Genomic DNA, 14,154 nt, shown 5'->3' on the forward strand with positions numbered 1-14,154 from the left:
CGTGCAGGCTCAAGGCCGGCTTTACTACATTGAAAGTGTTTTTTCATTGGATATATTTATTGAATTTAAAAGTGTGGGGTTTTTGTATAGTCTGTACTCGAATGCCAAATATATCCAGTTTTTCCCATTTTTTAAGATTTTTATGTGTGGAGTGATTTTTAACCATGGAGTTAATGGAGCTATTGCATCTTCAAATTGCGGCATGTTGTAATACTGAAGGGAGTGGAATGGTAAGGAGATGTAGGAGAGGAAGGTTGGGAAGGATCTGGCTATTCATTACTGATCACAAAACTGAACGAATAAAGAATTAAGCAACATTTCCATTCTGAATGTGATGTCGGGGAACTTAAAGCTCTGTATTAAACGTTCAAAAAGAAGAAGAAGATGGTTTGAAAGTTAAATACGTAATGTTGGAGGGAGGGTGCTAATTAAAAAAAATAAACGAAAATTAAGCGGAAATTGTGAAAATATTTAATAAACCACGACTCGTTAAAAATACAACAAAAATATCTCGAAAAATGCTTTAGTTTCATTTAAAGATTCACTATGAATTTTTTCATACCAATAACAAATTAAATAACAAATACTATTATAATTATAGAACAAAATGTGTTTTATGATAATTTTCGGAGCATACTTTGTGATTTTTTTCTCTCAAGGGATTTTCATATAGGTAACTACGGTTTTGGCAAAACAGATATTATTTAAAAAAATAACATACTTTTTTACGAACTTAAAAACTTAAAGTTTACAAGAGAAATATGTTATAAATTCGGAATGCGGGGCAGAGATTTCAGGTTGAAATCTCGGTGCACGAAAATCACTTTTCTTTTAGGAGCGTTTTTCTAGTGAAAAAGGTATTATTTAAATGTATTACTTTGCACTCAATAAATACTACTGAAATCATTAAGTCACGCACATTGATAAGATATCAAATTAATCCCTCAAACACGACGCGCATAATATCCAGTCACGAAGTCTGCAGAATTTCTTTCTAGATATTACGGAGTAGGTTTCAAATGAAATTGGCACACACGTTCGTTGGTTCGATTTAATATTTTGCGCGTTTCTTTCAATTAACGACGTGCTTTGTGCTTTAAAATGGACCACCGAAGAGATACACCGATAGAAGTGTGTTTTGGGGCGTGTTCGTATAACGGAAGTAAGCTTAAATCTGACTTCTGGTGAAATCAGCCAAATTTCAAATATTGAGAAATAATCAATATCATTTGACCTGTCTGGGGCTTAAGAGTCAAATGGGCTTATGTTAACTCGTGACTCACACTGCACATCATACTTATTTACCTGTTTTTTGACCATACAGCATAAGCACTGCACAAATTATTTGTGCATTTATTTCAAAAGGCGGATCAGAAATCAGACTCATTTACATAAAAAGGCGCCTATTACAGGCTCAGTTATGTAGATATTTAAAAGGGCGCCTTAAGTTCAGGCTCCTTTATTTTAAAGTGCGCTTATTTCAGGTTCTTTTATTTTAAATGGCACCTTTTTCAGGTTCCTTTATTTTATGGCGCCTATTTCAGGCTCATTCATTTAAAAGGGCGCCTAGTGCAGGCTCCTTTATTTGAAAGGCGCCTATTTTAGGCTCCTTTATTTTAAAGGGCGCCTATTTCAGGCGCCTTTAGTTAAAATAGCGTGTCAAGTGCAGGTTCCTTGATTTAAAAGGGCACCGAGTGCAGGCTCTTTTATTTTAAAGGGCGCCTATTTCAGGTTCATTTAGGCGCCATTATAGGCAGATTATCCTAATGTATTAGTATTAGGAACACGACAATGATAAACAAGTTCCATGTTCTATTAACTGTTTACTTCTTCTACCATCAATATACATCTCGTTCAAAATTTCAAAACAGCCGACAGTAAAATCGATCATTTAATTTTTTGTTTTTGTTTGTAAAGCATATAAAATCGCCCACCATCTTCCTGTTGCAAACATTTCATATTTTAAGTTATTTAATATTTCATTACGGTTTCTTACTAGCTTAAATCGGTTATGTTCTTCATCAACAAGAAAAAAGGCCATTAATCAAATTACATTTGTTATAATATTAGGAACAATGAAACGCAGTGGACCTCAACACTGTATCCGCGGACGCATCATTTAATCTTGTCCATTTCAATTTAAATATTAAATGACATAGAATAAAGAAGAAAACAAGAAGTTTTGTTTTCTCTTTTCATATTTTAAGCGAAGCCTTAACTAGCATGTGGTAGCTGGCTACGTAGATCTGGTCACCAAAAACAGCTGACATAATTTTTCCATCTTTAGCCAATTTACAATAAATCAATTTCAGAAGAAGTAAAGACAAACTACAGGGTTTTACAATAAGAGGTGTTATTTTGAATAGCCCGCTATTTCGGTAGATGTTACTTTTGAAGCTGTAATTTTTTAACATTTGATAAGTAAAAACTACGCCATTAATAAAAATGGAACGATACACGCTTCAACAACGCATCGAAATTATTGAAATTCACTTGAGTGAATCAAATGCAAATCATCTTGAGTGATGAGGCCCATTTCCACCTCGGTGGCTTCGTCAACAACCGAAATTGTCGCATCTAAGGCTCGGAAAACCCAAGAGTTATTGTTGAAAAGCCTCTTTATCCTCAACGTGTGACGGTTTGGTGCGGTTTATGGTCAGGCGGAGTCATTGGACCTTACTTTTTCAAAAATGAGGCTGGAGCAACAGTTACGGTGAATGTATTGCGCTATCGAGAGACGATTAATGATCTTTTATGGCCGGAATTATATGGTATTGATCTGGACAATGTTTACTTTCAACAAGACGGCACTACGTGCCACACAAGCAACGAAACCATTGATCTTTTACGGGAAAAATATCAAAATAACACCTCTTATTTGAAAACCCTGTAGTATACTTTGAGCACACTCTGGTTAGTGGCTGAGTTGACAGATGCCTAGATTACCATAGTGGATTCAATGGCTGTATTTTCAAAAATTATAAGTATAGTTAAAAATGGTTCAAACTGGCTACAGCGTCATTGTGACGTAGAATACGATATGACTCATAAGACGGCTGTTCCCGACGTTGGTGGGCGTGACGTCAACAACGCCATATTCACGAACATGTCGTTTTGACACCAAATCAAAAATGGCACATTTTAAACCATTAAAATTTATTCCTCAAGTGTTACTATCGTATTTTTTTTCAACATTAAAAAAATAGTGAAAATACACCTTTCATTTGCTAGCTTAGTCCCCCGCCATGACACAAGCAACATTTTTTGACTAACGACAGGTTGTTTCGGAGAATTCGAACAATTCTTCAAATTTCACAGTTAATTTTCAAGTTCTGTAAAAGATTTTTTCAAGTTCTGTTATTATTTCAGTTTTGTCAAGCAACTAGCCTATAATAATATGATAACATAGCTTGAATGGGACTTTCACAGAACCCGAAAAAGAACGTTGAAATTTGAAGAATTGTTCAAATTCTCCGAAACAACCCGCCCTTAGTATGACGGTAATATGAGTCTTTCAAATATTGACGGGTTATTCGTACGTAGCTCGAGAACGTAAATTTTTTTTTTATAATAATAAAAATAACAGTCAAAAGAACTTTTTCCTACGTCATGTCAGTTTCTGCTTTGTATCAAAAGTGCCCTGACTGAAAAATGTTGAGATCCCCTGATAAAGTGTAGGTTTGTTTGTAGGAAATAGACAAATTCTCTAAAATGCCGAGATTAATTCGGGATTTCAAAGCATTGTTGCCAGACAATGAAATGTTTAAAAATATCGCCCACGCTCTCCTAAGTAGTTACTTACTTAAACGTATACACTTATCCACTGAATAGATAATCGATAAAAGTATGATTTATACTGATTTAAAAGATAACAGAAGTCGTCAAATTACATAAAAACCTTTGACTCCTCAGCTCCAGGCCAGTGAAATTTATAATTATTCTGAAAAATTGGATAAATAAATAAATTTACAAAGATGGTATACAACGTATCCAAAACAAATTTATAAAATATATTACCTACAGATTCAACAATAACTTTGAGTGTACATTTGAAACTTTGCAGCGAAGACGAGCAGTGGTTGACTCAATATTTATACACAGAATTTTAAACAATGACATTGACTGTTCTGAACTTCTGTCCCTTGTTACCTTAAACATACCTTTGAGACGTATACGACATAATAGTGCTATTCCACGCGCTAAATTATAAAACAAATGCAGCATCTAATTCGAAAATTAACCGAGCTCTTCATACTTTAAATAATATTTGTCTAAACTCTAACATTGACATTTTTTCGGATTCACTGCCCAAATTCAAACGTGGCATCATGTCAATAATTTAAACTATTCAATGCGTATACATACAGACACACACACACACACAAACACTCACACACCTACAGTGGCGGTTCGTGGTTTTTTTAACAGGGGGTTCAGAAATTCAAGAGAAGATAAACATATCTAATTAAAATTTACTTACTGTTGTCCTACGTCAAATAGTCGAATACGGCAGCAGTCACACAACTTAAATAAAGTTAGTGGGAGGGGTACCTACATATTATTGTTTTTAAATCACTTTACCTAGACACAATTATTAGATAATGAGAAAAGTTTTATAGGAATTAAATTGTTTAATGTTTTTATAGCACTCAATGTAGGTACGTTGCTAATTATTATTGTTTTTTAGAGAAGAATAATTTCGTAGAATATATAATAGATATTTTAAAACATCAAAAAAACAAATAAAGGTGGCACGAAATAAATTTAAAAATAGGTAGTAGATTTACAAATGCCATAAGCAAACGGTTGGAGAAATGCAGAAACAAGAAAACAAAAATATGTACAAAAATGACTACAAAGTTAAATACCATAATATAACATAAAAAAATAACACTTAACTTGCATCCCTATGGTTCAAAGGTTAAACGTCGGCCGCGAAGTTCTCGGGTTTCTTCGGTTACATTCGTCAATGTTCGGAGGTCACGTGATATCACAACGCGTGTTCGGCGCACACAATTTGTCTTATTTTTGCAAAGAAAGACCAAATGTTGTATATATCACCGTCATAGGGTCTGTACCGGCTAAGATTATTTTGTATGGAGAGTTTGGCGCGGATTTTAACTCGCACAAATTTGGAATAGGCATCGTACTTTTCGGTGGCGCGGGTTTTGAAGGCGAAATTTTAATAGCGTGCTATCTATAATGTGCTTATATTATTATAAAACAAGGATGTTTTATTTTCTCATATTTTTAATGGGGGTTCGCCGCACAAACGCACTTTAGAGAAAACCGCCACTGCACACCTATAAACTACACAAGTCACCTGGTAATTAAGGAATAAACTTACCACTTAGCAGACATTACAAGGAAACATATCATAGGTACCCAACATGAAGTATCTTATTCCTGTATATTGTTTCATCTCTGTAAATCATGTACTGTTTGTTTCTATAATATAAAATAAAATAAAATAAATAAATGAGCTTTCTTCTGGCGCCCAGACATGCCCACAACACACTTCTGTCGCTTTATCTTCTTTGTGCATTCGTCGCAAAATTAAATATTAAAACATTTCGCGTTGTCATGCTAATTTGAATCTAAGATGCATAATAAAATGATCTCAGTTTGAGCATACACTCCTTGCTTCAATACAATTAAAACATCGTTCTATACAATGTTTTTCTGTTATTCTAGCTCTTGCCAATACCTGACACAAGTTATTGATTTACTTACGAGGGGTTGAAATCGAGCATTCTTGTTAAGAATAAGGATGGATAGTTCGTATATTCTCTTGTATATAGGTATGGCATAAACCTGTTTTGTCCTTTTTCTATTTTTAAGATATGGTTTTGTTCGTAAGGGGACAGAGTGATGGAGCAATATTCCAGGATACTGTGAATAAGGGCTTCTAATGTTCTACATAATGTGTGACATGTCTATCTCTGGAGTCGTCGTTTACACTTCTTTTCTACTTTCATTCGCTCCACATGTCCATACAATCTAAGAGTCCCTTTATTAATCTTATTCGTTAGGCTCACATTAGCCTCTCTTATTATTTTTCCGGATCTCCACGTTTGTAGTACAGCCATTCATGGTTTTACAACAATTGTCTAAAGCAAAGCTAGCAGTTCATAGTAGAGTGCTAGTACCTATCCTGATGAATATCAACGAGACAGGGAACTGGCAGAAGAAGGATGAAAGTAGATTGAATGCTGTAGAAATGAGAACCCTGAGGAGTATGTGTGGTAAAACCATATGTGATCGTCTGAGAAATGTGAAGATTCGCAATGAATGCAAAACTAATATAAGCGTAATGAGTAAGTTTATGAATGGATTGGTTTGGGCATGAAGAGAAAATGAACTAAAAAAAGTAGTGTAATGTGAATGGTAAACGAAGTCGGGAACGCCCTATGAAAACATGTCTCAATCAAGTGGATTGAATACATGATTCGGGCCATGTCAAGAGTCCTAATGACAGAAGGTGATATGAGTAATATGAGACGACATATGAATGTGATTGAAGAAAGAAGAAAACTACCCGTGCATGAAAACGATGTGATGGTTAATTAGTCATCTCATTTATACAGCATTCAGTTTACTTTCATCCTACATCTAGGAACTTTGAGTCACCCTGTATAATTTCCTTAATTTTGTAACAGTATATTTCAGCAACTTGCCAAAATCACCATTCTTACCGTGCAGCTGTTCAGAAATGTTCCCATGACTCTCTGGAACATATTATGTGCGTATACATGTAGACACCACGCCCCAGATACTTGGTAAGTTCGCCAATACCAATACTAAGGACGTGTAGGTAATAGGATGGTCCATAAATGTTTTATATTATATATTTACGACGATTTCATGGCGTTTGATCTTTCGTCGGTTGACAGTTGAACCCTCTGACTCTATAATAAATACAATACTCTAACGAATGCATATATTTCACCAAACAGATATGGAAATAAACACATCATCTTATCGGCAGAAACAGCCAAGTTGTTGAATAGTGAAACAAGATTTTGTAAAGCGCGTAGAAGTTTTTTTTAAATTTGCAGGTACTTCTTATGTTATCTTAATTTTTTATCTATTATTCTTAAAATGAGTATACCATTGTCAGGTTGCTTTATTAACGATTTTTATCGAATCCTTTCTCGCAATATATCTGTTCAGTATTCAAACTTCGAAGGAGGACAAAAGTGCTATTCTTTTTGAATATTAAAAATGAGGTCAAGACTAAATAGTATTTTTCAACTTAGTCAAATTTTGAAACCCTTAAGAGAATACACTTTTTGAGACCCTTAAGTAAAGAAACTTTTTTAGACCCTTCCCTTAAGTGAAGATATTTTGAGATCAGAGATAACTTTTTGAGATCCTTGAGTAAAGATACTTTTTGAGACCCTTCAGTGAAGATACTTTTTGAGACCATTAAGTGAAGATAATTTTTAAGACCCTTAAGTGAAGATACTTTTTGAGATCATTAATTTTGAGACCCTTAACGAAACCTTTCAAAAACGTCCTTGCTACATCAATATTCAATGTAAAAATACTTAAAACAGGGCAAAAGTGCGCTTTGCTGTCTGAAAATTTAAAGTGTGGTTAGTATCTAAATAATCTCACGCAATTTCTGAGACCCTTAAAAGAAAAAAACACCCCCAGTCTACAGTAACCAATACCTCCCAAGTCCACCAATACCAACACTTAGCAAGTAAACTGGTAATGGCAATATCTACACCACGTGCTACAGTCGTGACGTGCCGGACCCAATAACTGTAGTCAGCAGTGGGTCCCGCATTCTCCCGACTACCAATGGACCCAAAACAGCAAGGAACTAAAAAAGGGCGTTCATTATAAACCAACTTCATTCTTTTATGGATTTATTAAAAATCGAAATCAACTTTGAAACATTGCTGCCCGATGTTTAGTAGAGACGACGGAGTTAAAGTTTAAACTTAATAGTTAGCGGCTACACCAAAACTAAACGCCAAAAACAATTAAACACATTGAAGGAATTAACTGTAATGAAATTCTGGTCCTACGAGGATTGACGCATGCAACACGGCATCGCACACAATACACATTTTTATTTTTATTTTTTATTTTTTATTTTTTATTTTTTATTTTTATTTTTTTTTTATTATTTTAATATACATCATATGGGTTACATTAATACATACATATTTTGCAAAATATAATATTAAGGGTCATAATTGGTCATGTATACCTTAGGAGAAAAGAGGAGCTCTTGTGCCTGATAAGGGAGCCACGATTCTTACTTAGATTCATAATTCATAATGTGATATAATAATAATATAATAATAGTATATATTATAATAATAATATATATATATATACATATATATATATATATATACATATTACGACATTTACCCTGATGATGAATACAGTAACGCTGTCCTAAACATTGGCTAAAGGAGGAAGCTCAACATGGCATAGTATCCCAAAAATGAATACATCAGAGCTCAGAGCATATGTAGAGAAATATATTTAAAGTATATAATTTCGTTCGAGAACTGCGAACTTCAGATGAGTTAAAGCAAAACTGATCGCCAAAAGCATTAAGAAGAACCTGACTCTTTGGACCACTCTATTAACCATGGGTAGCTAAAGTTGTTATTGTGATAAGCTAACCATTCGACTCTTTGACGAACATTTTTTTTGTTCAACAAGTTCTGTTTTTAATTAGATTTTATTAACAAATAATTATAAGTAATAATTAGTGTCCTGAAATATCAATACAAATTGAAAATATCTCTCGAGTAAAAATAAATGCCGCCAACGGGAATTGAACCCGTGCCTTCTGATGCCCGGTCAGGTACTCTGAAACCACTGAACTATGTCGGCTTATTTCCAACCCGCCAAATAATTCAAAATGTACAAGTACCTCAATCAACAATTACAGCTTATTATATTTTTTACACCTGTAAACAACCAACTTTATTTTTGTAGGAAAGGCTTTGTCAGTGCTAAATTTCTCACTAGATGGCGTCGAAACATATTATATCTTCATTTGTTGGTGAAATATTTTTGACTTATTTTTTAATGATAAACTATTGATTTATAAGAAAAGGTTTTATGCATAGAATAAAGGATAACAAATGATTATAAGCAATAATTAGTCGCCGATTTTATTATATTTAATTTATGTAACGAAATATAGAATAATGAGGTGATAATACGAAATCATATATTACATAATACAACACTAATTTTTTAAGATTAATTTCACATTTTAAAACTAAATACAGAACTATGATAGAAACGTTGCCTTTTTTCTTTTCAAATTACTTACTCTTCGAGAATATGACAAGTACTCGGTAAGTATCTCTAAAACAAAATAACATATCAACTAAACACAACCGCCACGAGCACATGTCTATTGGGCAGTATACACAGGTAGATTTGCATTTTGATGCTCGTCATTTCAACGAAAGTTAACTATCTAGGGTTAAATGGAAGTCGACGTTCCATTTTCAACTCCCTTTGGCCTCGCGAAATAACCCAATTGCTGATGTTAAGCTCTTGTGCCGAATTAACATAAAACAAGTTTTAAATATCTACGCAAAATTTTGTTGCAGTTTGTCAGCATCTCATCCATGCCACCGAGGCGTTGAACACAATTCAAGAGACGAATCAAATAAAGATTCACAGATAGATACGAAAATCATAAAAGAAATCATAAAATAAACACTTGGGAACCCGCCTACGGCATTCCTCGACGCATGTTACAAAACGGCCGGCTTGCATTCGCATTCTTCCTGCATGATGTGGGACTGGTCGGTTAGTCGACTGGTTGGTGTTTGTTGTTTGGTCGCAGTCAGTAACGGGACTTTTCGGATGCGGAAGTACTCGTATCTGGCTGGACCGCGAAACTTGGGTCCCGCGGACGTACGGCGAACTGGGCACTGTATCTTCTGTATGTTACAGGTGATTCGCGACGATCAGCAGAGGACACAGAACAGATATGAAACTTTTCAGATGTTTTAAGGTCCACAAAGTAAATACAGGGCTTTCCAATAAGAGGTGTTATTTTGTTATTCAATTGTAAAAGATCAATGGTTTCGTTGCTTGTGTGGCACGTAGCATGTTGAAAGTAAACGTTGTCCAAATTAATATCATCCAATTCTGGCCATTAAAAATCATTAATTATCTCTCGATAGCGCAATCCATTCACCGTAACTGTTGCTCCAGCCTCATTTAAAAAAAAGTAAGGTCCAATGACTTCGCCGGACCATAAACCGCACCAAACAGTCACACGTTGAGGAAAGAGAGGCTTTTCAACAATAACTCTTGGGTTTTCCGAGCCCCAGATGCGACAATTTTGCTTGTTGACTAAGCCACCGAGGTGGAAATGGGCCTCACCACTCAAGATGATTTGCATTTGATTCACTCAAGTGAATTTTAATAATTTCAATGCGTTGTTGAAGCTTGTATCGTTCCATTTTTATTAATGGCGTAGTTTCTACTTGTCAAATGTTAAAAAATGACAGCTTCAAAAGTAACATCTACCGAAATAGCGGGCTATTCAAAATAACACCTCTTATTGGAAAACCCTGTATTTAAAAATATCTCGTGGCCACAGGGTTGTGGTCATCCCATGCGAATACTATAGCTGCGCCACTGATTGTCACTTACAAGTGACATCTAAAAAGTAGTGTTGTAAGTCAGCCAGAAGCTACATCAGATCTGACGAGGTTAAATGGCATCAACAGGATAAATATTTTGACCCACAAAATGGTGTGGATTCTCAAGAATTCTGCAAATTTCTAAATATTGTATCTTAATTTTACCAACAAACCAAAATCGGTAAATAAAGTATTAATTCCTCAGGGATTCGCTAATTTCTATTAACACAATTTTATTTATTAAACTAAACCTAACCTAACCTTAACACAGGCTTGTCCTAGTGAGGTTAAAAATTCTAACGTAAAAAAATATACAATGTAAGTAAACAATAAACAAAACAAAAAAGCTATTTGCAAAAAACTGATTTAAATTTTTATTCTAAAATATGACAAATTTGCACCCAGAAACATACCTACTATACCTACCTACTCGAGAATTCCATTAATCTGTGAATGTCAATTTCTCTTAACTTTAACTGCAATACTTGTCAATAAATGTACGCATATAACCCTTAAACAGATAAACGAAGAGATTATTTGTTCTCGTATTTGATTATTATAATTAACGAACGAACTGCAATCAACACTCTTTAATTCTTCCTTCACGCGGGTCCAAACACGATTAACGGTGGCTTGTTTTTTCTCTCAGACCAGATCTCCTTTTGAGCAAGACCTGTTCGACCAAAACAGAAGAAAGAATGGCTACTGGTTATATCCACCGTACTGTCCGAGTGTTCGAGTGTCCGAAGTACTTAAATCTGAGGACAGACTATAGCCAAGCCTATAATTCAGAGCTACCGAGAAAGGTGCATGCGAGTTACTGGAAGCGGACATACAAGTTCCACGATAAGTTTTAGCAGAAAATAAAATAAGAAACCTCTAAAAAAGAATCAACGAAGACTAGTTTTTGAATTTACGTTTTTACGTGGAAACATTTTGAAAACTTAACCTAACTTAAAAAGCTTAGGATATCAAAATGGTACTGTACGAGTATATGTAATTACATTGAAAAACAAACTGACGATAAACCAATTAGGTGGATTTGTATAATTTTCGTTTCGTGTGATAGATTCAACCAGTTAGACTAATAATATAACATGACCTAACGTTACCTAACGTAACCCAACGTAACCCGACGTAACCTAACGTAACCTAACCTAACCCGTGTTAGAACTCTAGTATCCCTCGTTTTGAGGGATATTTTTCTTATTGAATAAATATTGAAAAAAATACAGCGAACAGTTTGGCGTTATTTTTCTTATTTTTGTCCAATAGAGGTAATGTCACCACTTATTTGTCATACAGCTTGACCTTTGAGTTAAAACTCTAACTTATACCTCAAAGTGGATGATTTTCTAAGTATCGTAGCTTAAGATGGAAAAAAAGTTCAAAAGAGTTGACCGACCTAGAAATTTCAGATAGAAAAAGCTGTACGAACTTCAAGGCATCAGAGCTCACCGTTTGAGAGATTTTGTTTTCTTGTTTAGAAAACAAATGTTCATTAGCTTATTCTTTTTATCGAAAAACTTGTTATATTCGCTGCTATAACCTCAAGAATCGGAGATGTGCTAGTAGAAAATCAATTTATAACTTTAATTAGTCAATCTATCCAATCAGGCATAACGTGTGATTTTATTGCTAATTGCTTTTCCAAGATTATTCCATGTTGCAATACCACAATGCATGAATAAAATAAATATAAAACGGTCAAAATAAAGATCGAAGAAAATTATTATGAAACGAATTGTCTTGTACTCAAGAACTTTTGCTTACAACGGTCAAAAACTGCATTTTTTGCAAAGTGGACTCTTGGTTACTCTTTGATACACCTCCATTCCTGTCGGTGTCCTTCTGTTTCCCTCTAGTTCCTCAAGTCAAATCGCTATTCGTCTCCATACCGGCTAACAATAACCGTCTGAGTTTTTGTCACCCAACATTTAAAAAAAAAACTCTCTTTCGTGTTCGAACATCTTCAAATCTTAATACTTATTCTGCCCAGCGTATCATTTTAAGTTTGACGGTCTTGCTATAGACAGGTACAGTCCATCAAACTCAAACATCAAAAGCACAATACCCATACTACTGGCAGTATCCATAGAGGAAATGAAAAATAAAATCTATCAAATCAAACTCTTTGATTATTATCCATTTTCATTCCCCTGCGGAGATAATTGCTTTATGGAGGTTAAAAAACATTGGAGATAAAAGTTAATGATGTTCGGTCATAACATTACGCCAGTTAAGACATTCTATGGCAATTGGCTGTAAATAACACAAAATTAATATCGATCAAATGAACCAAGCTTTGGAATAGAGGGTGCATAACACATCCACCAGTATTAATATTGGGTCATGATCACAGAAAAATAAATGATTAAATCACTTACATCATCATCGTCTTCAGTAGTTTGCGATCGATCTTCCAAAATGACGAATGTTACGTCGTCGTCCACTCCATCCTGCGATCCGTTCGTCATGACGTCTTTGTCCGTCAGTTCCGACGTATGCGACATGTCTAATTCCGTGGTGGAGTTGTCAATATCAGAATGCTTATTCCCGTAGTCCGTCATATCTGTATCATCGTGTAGATCGTCCAATCTTTCATTTCTGAGATCCATCTCTTCCTGTCTCATTTCAATTTCGTCTCTTCTTAGATCGAGCTCTTGTCTTAGTTCGCTTCTCAAATCTATTTCTTCTCGTAGATCTGTTATTTCTTCTTTTGTTGGTGTGTTTACTATTTGCAGTCTGAGATTTAGATTACTGTCTGAGTTTTGTCTCAAATCTAAGGAGTTTCGTTGGCTGTTTTTCAACATTTCTAGATTACTTCTCAGTAGATTGAAACTGCTTTGCCTGAGGTCAAGTGTGTCCAAATTTCCTAAACTTTGTTGCGTCTTTAACATTTCCAGGTTCTTTTGCAGCATGTTTTGTCTCAGATCCAAAGAATCATTGAGGTTTATATCATTTGGTTCGTTTTTCAAGAGTTCCAGCTGCGCTTGAGTTTTAAGTAGATCCAAATGGACTTGTGTGGTCTTCAAAAGATCTGCATGGATGTCTATGCCATTTTGGGCGTGAAGAATCTTTCTTCGTTTAGCTAGTGGAGCTGTAATGTTATGATTCAGCATATCAGCAACGACGAGATGGTCTGACGTCAGGGAATCTGGAGAACTTGGAATGGCGTTCATTTTAGTAATGCTTAATTCCCATTTAACGATCACCATCTACAGGTAAAATGATTAAACTGCTTTGATTGAACAATTAATTCTGAAATTAATAGCCCAACTAACGATCAAACATTCATAAAATTGGCATGTTTTTGCGGCCAAGTTGCATTTGGATTTGATTGACCATTCGTGGTGAATTGTTCATCGTAAAGAAAATACATAATTATGTTTATATTTGCGATATGTTATTGGCTTCAAGGAACTTAATTGTATCTGATTAAAGATATGGCATTTCGCATTAGAAGTACTTACGTGGTGTATTAATTGTGACCTGAAAATTACTGCTA

General features: G+C 34.8%; 1 protein-coding gene and 1 non-coding gene across 2 annotated transcripts in view; both read right to left on the reverse strand.

Moving 5' to 3' along the window:
- The window catches only part of TfAP-2 (transcription factor AP-2), a 116,890-nt gene extending 103,062 nt beyond the window's left edge, over positions 1 to 13,828 (reverse strand). Inside the window, exon 1 of the mRNA XM_089648980.1 lies at positions 13,034 to 13,828. Coding sequence (XP_089505106.1) covers positions 13,034 to 13,828 — 795 coding nt within the window. The remainder of the gene's footprint in view (positions 1 to 13,033) is intronic.
- Positions 8,792 to 8,865, reverse strand: TRNAP-GGG (transfer RNA proline (anticodon GGG)). Its single transcript has one exon. It is a non-coding gene; the product is annotated as a tRNA-Pro (tRNA).
- Positions 13,829 to 14,154: the final 326 nt, after the last annotated feature.

The sequence above is a fragment of the Hesperophylax consimilis genome, chromosome 28 (assembly GCF_061612785.1).
Source record: "Hesperophylax consimilis isolate HC1 chromosome 28, BYU_Hcon_1.0, whole genome shotgun sequence".
Classification (NCBI taxonomy): domain Eukaryota; kingdom Metazoa; phylum Arthropoda; class Insecta; order Trichoptera; family Limnephilidae; genus Hesperophylax; species Hesperophylax consimilis.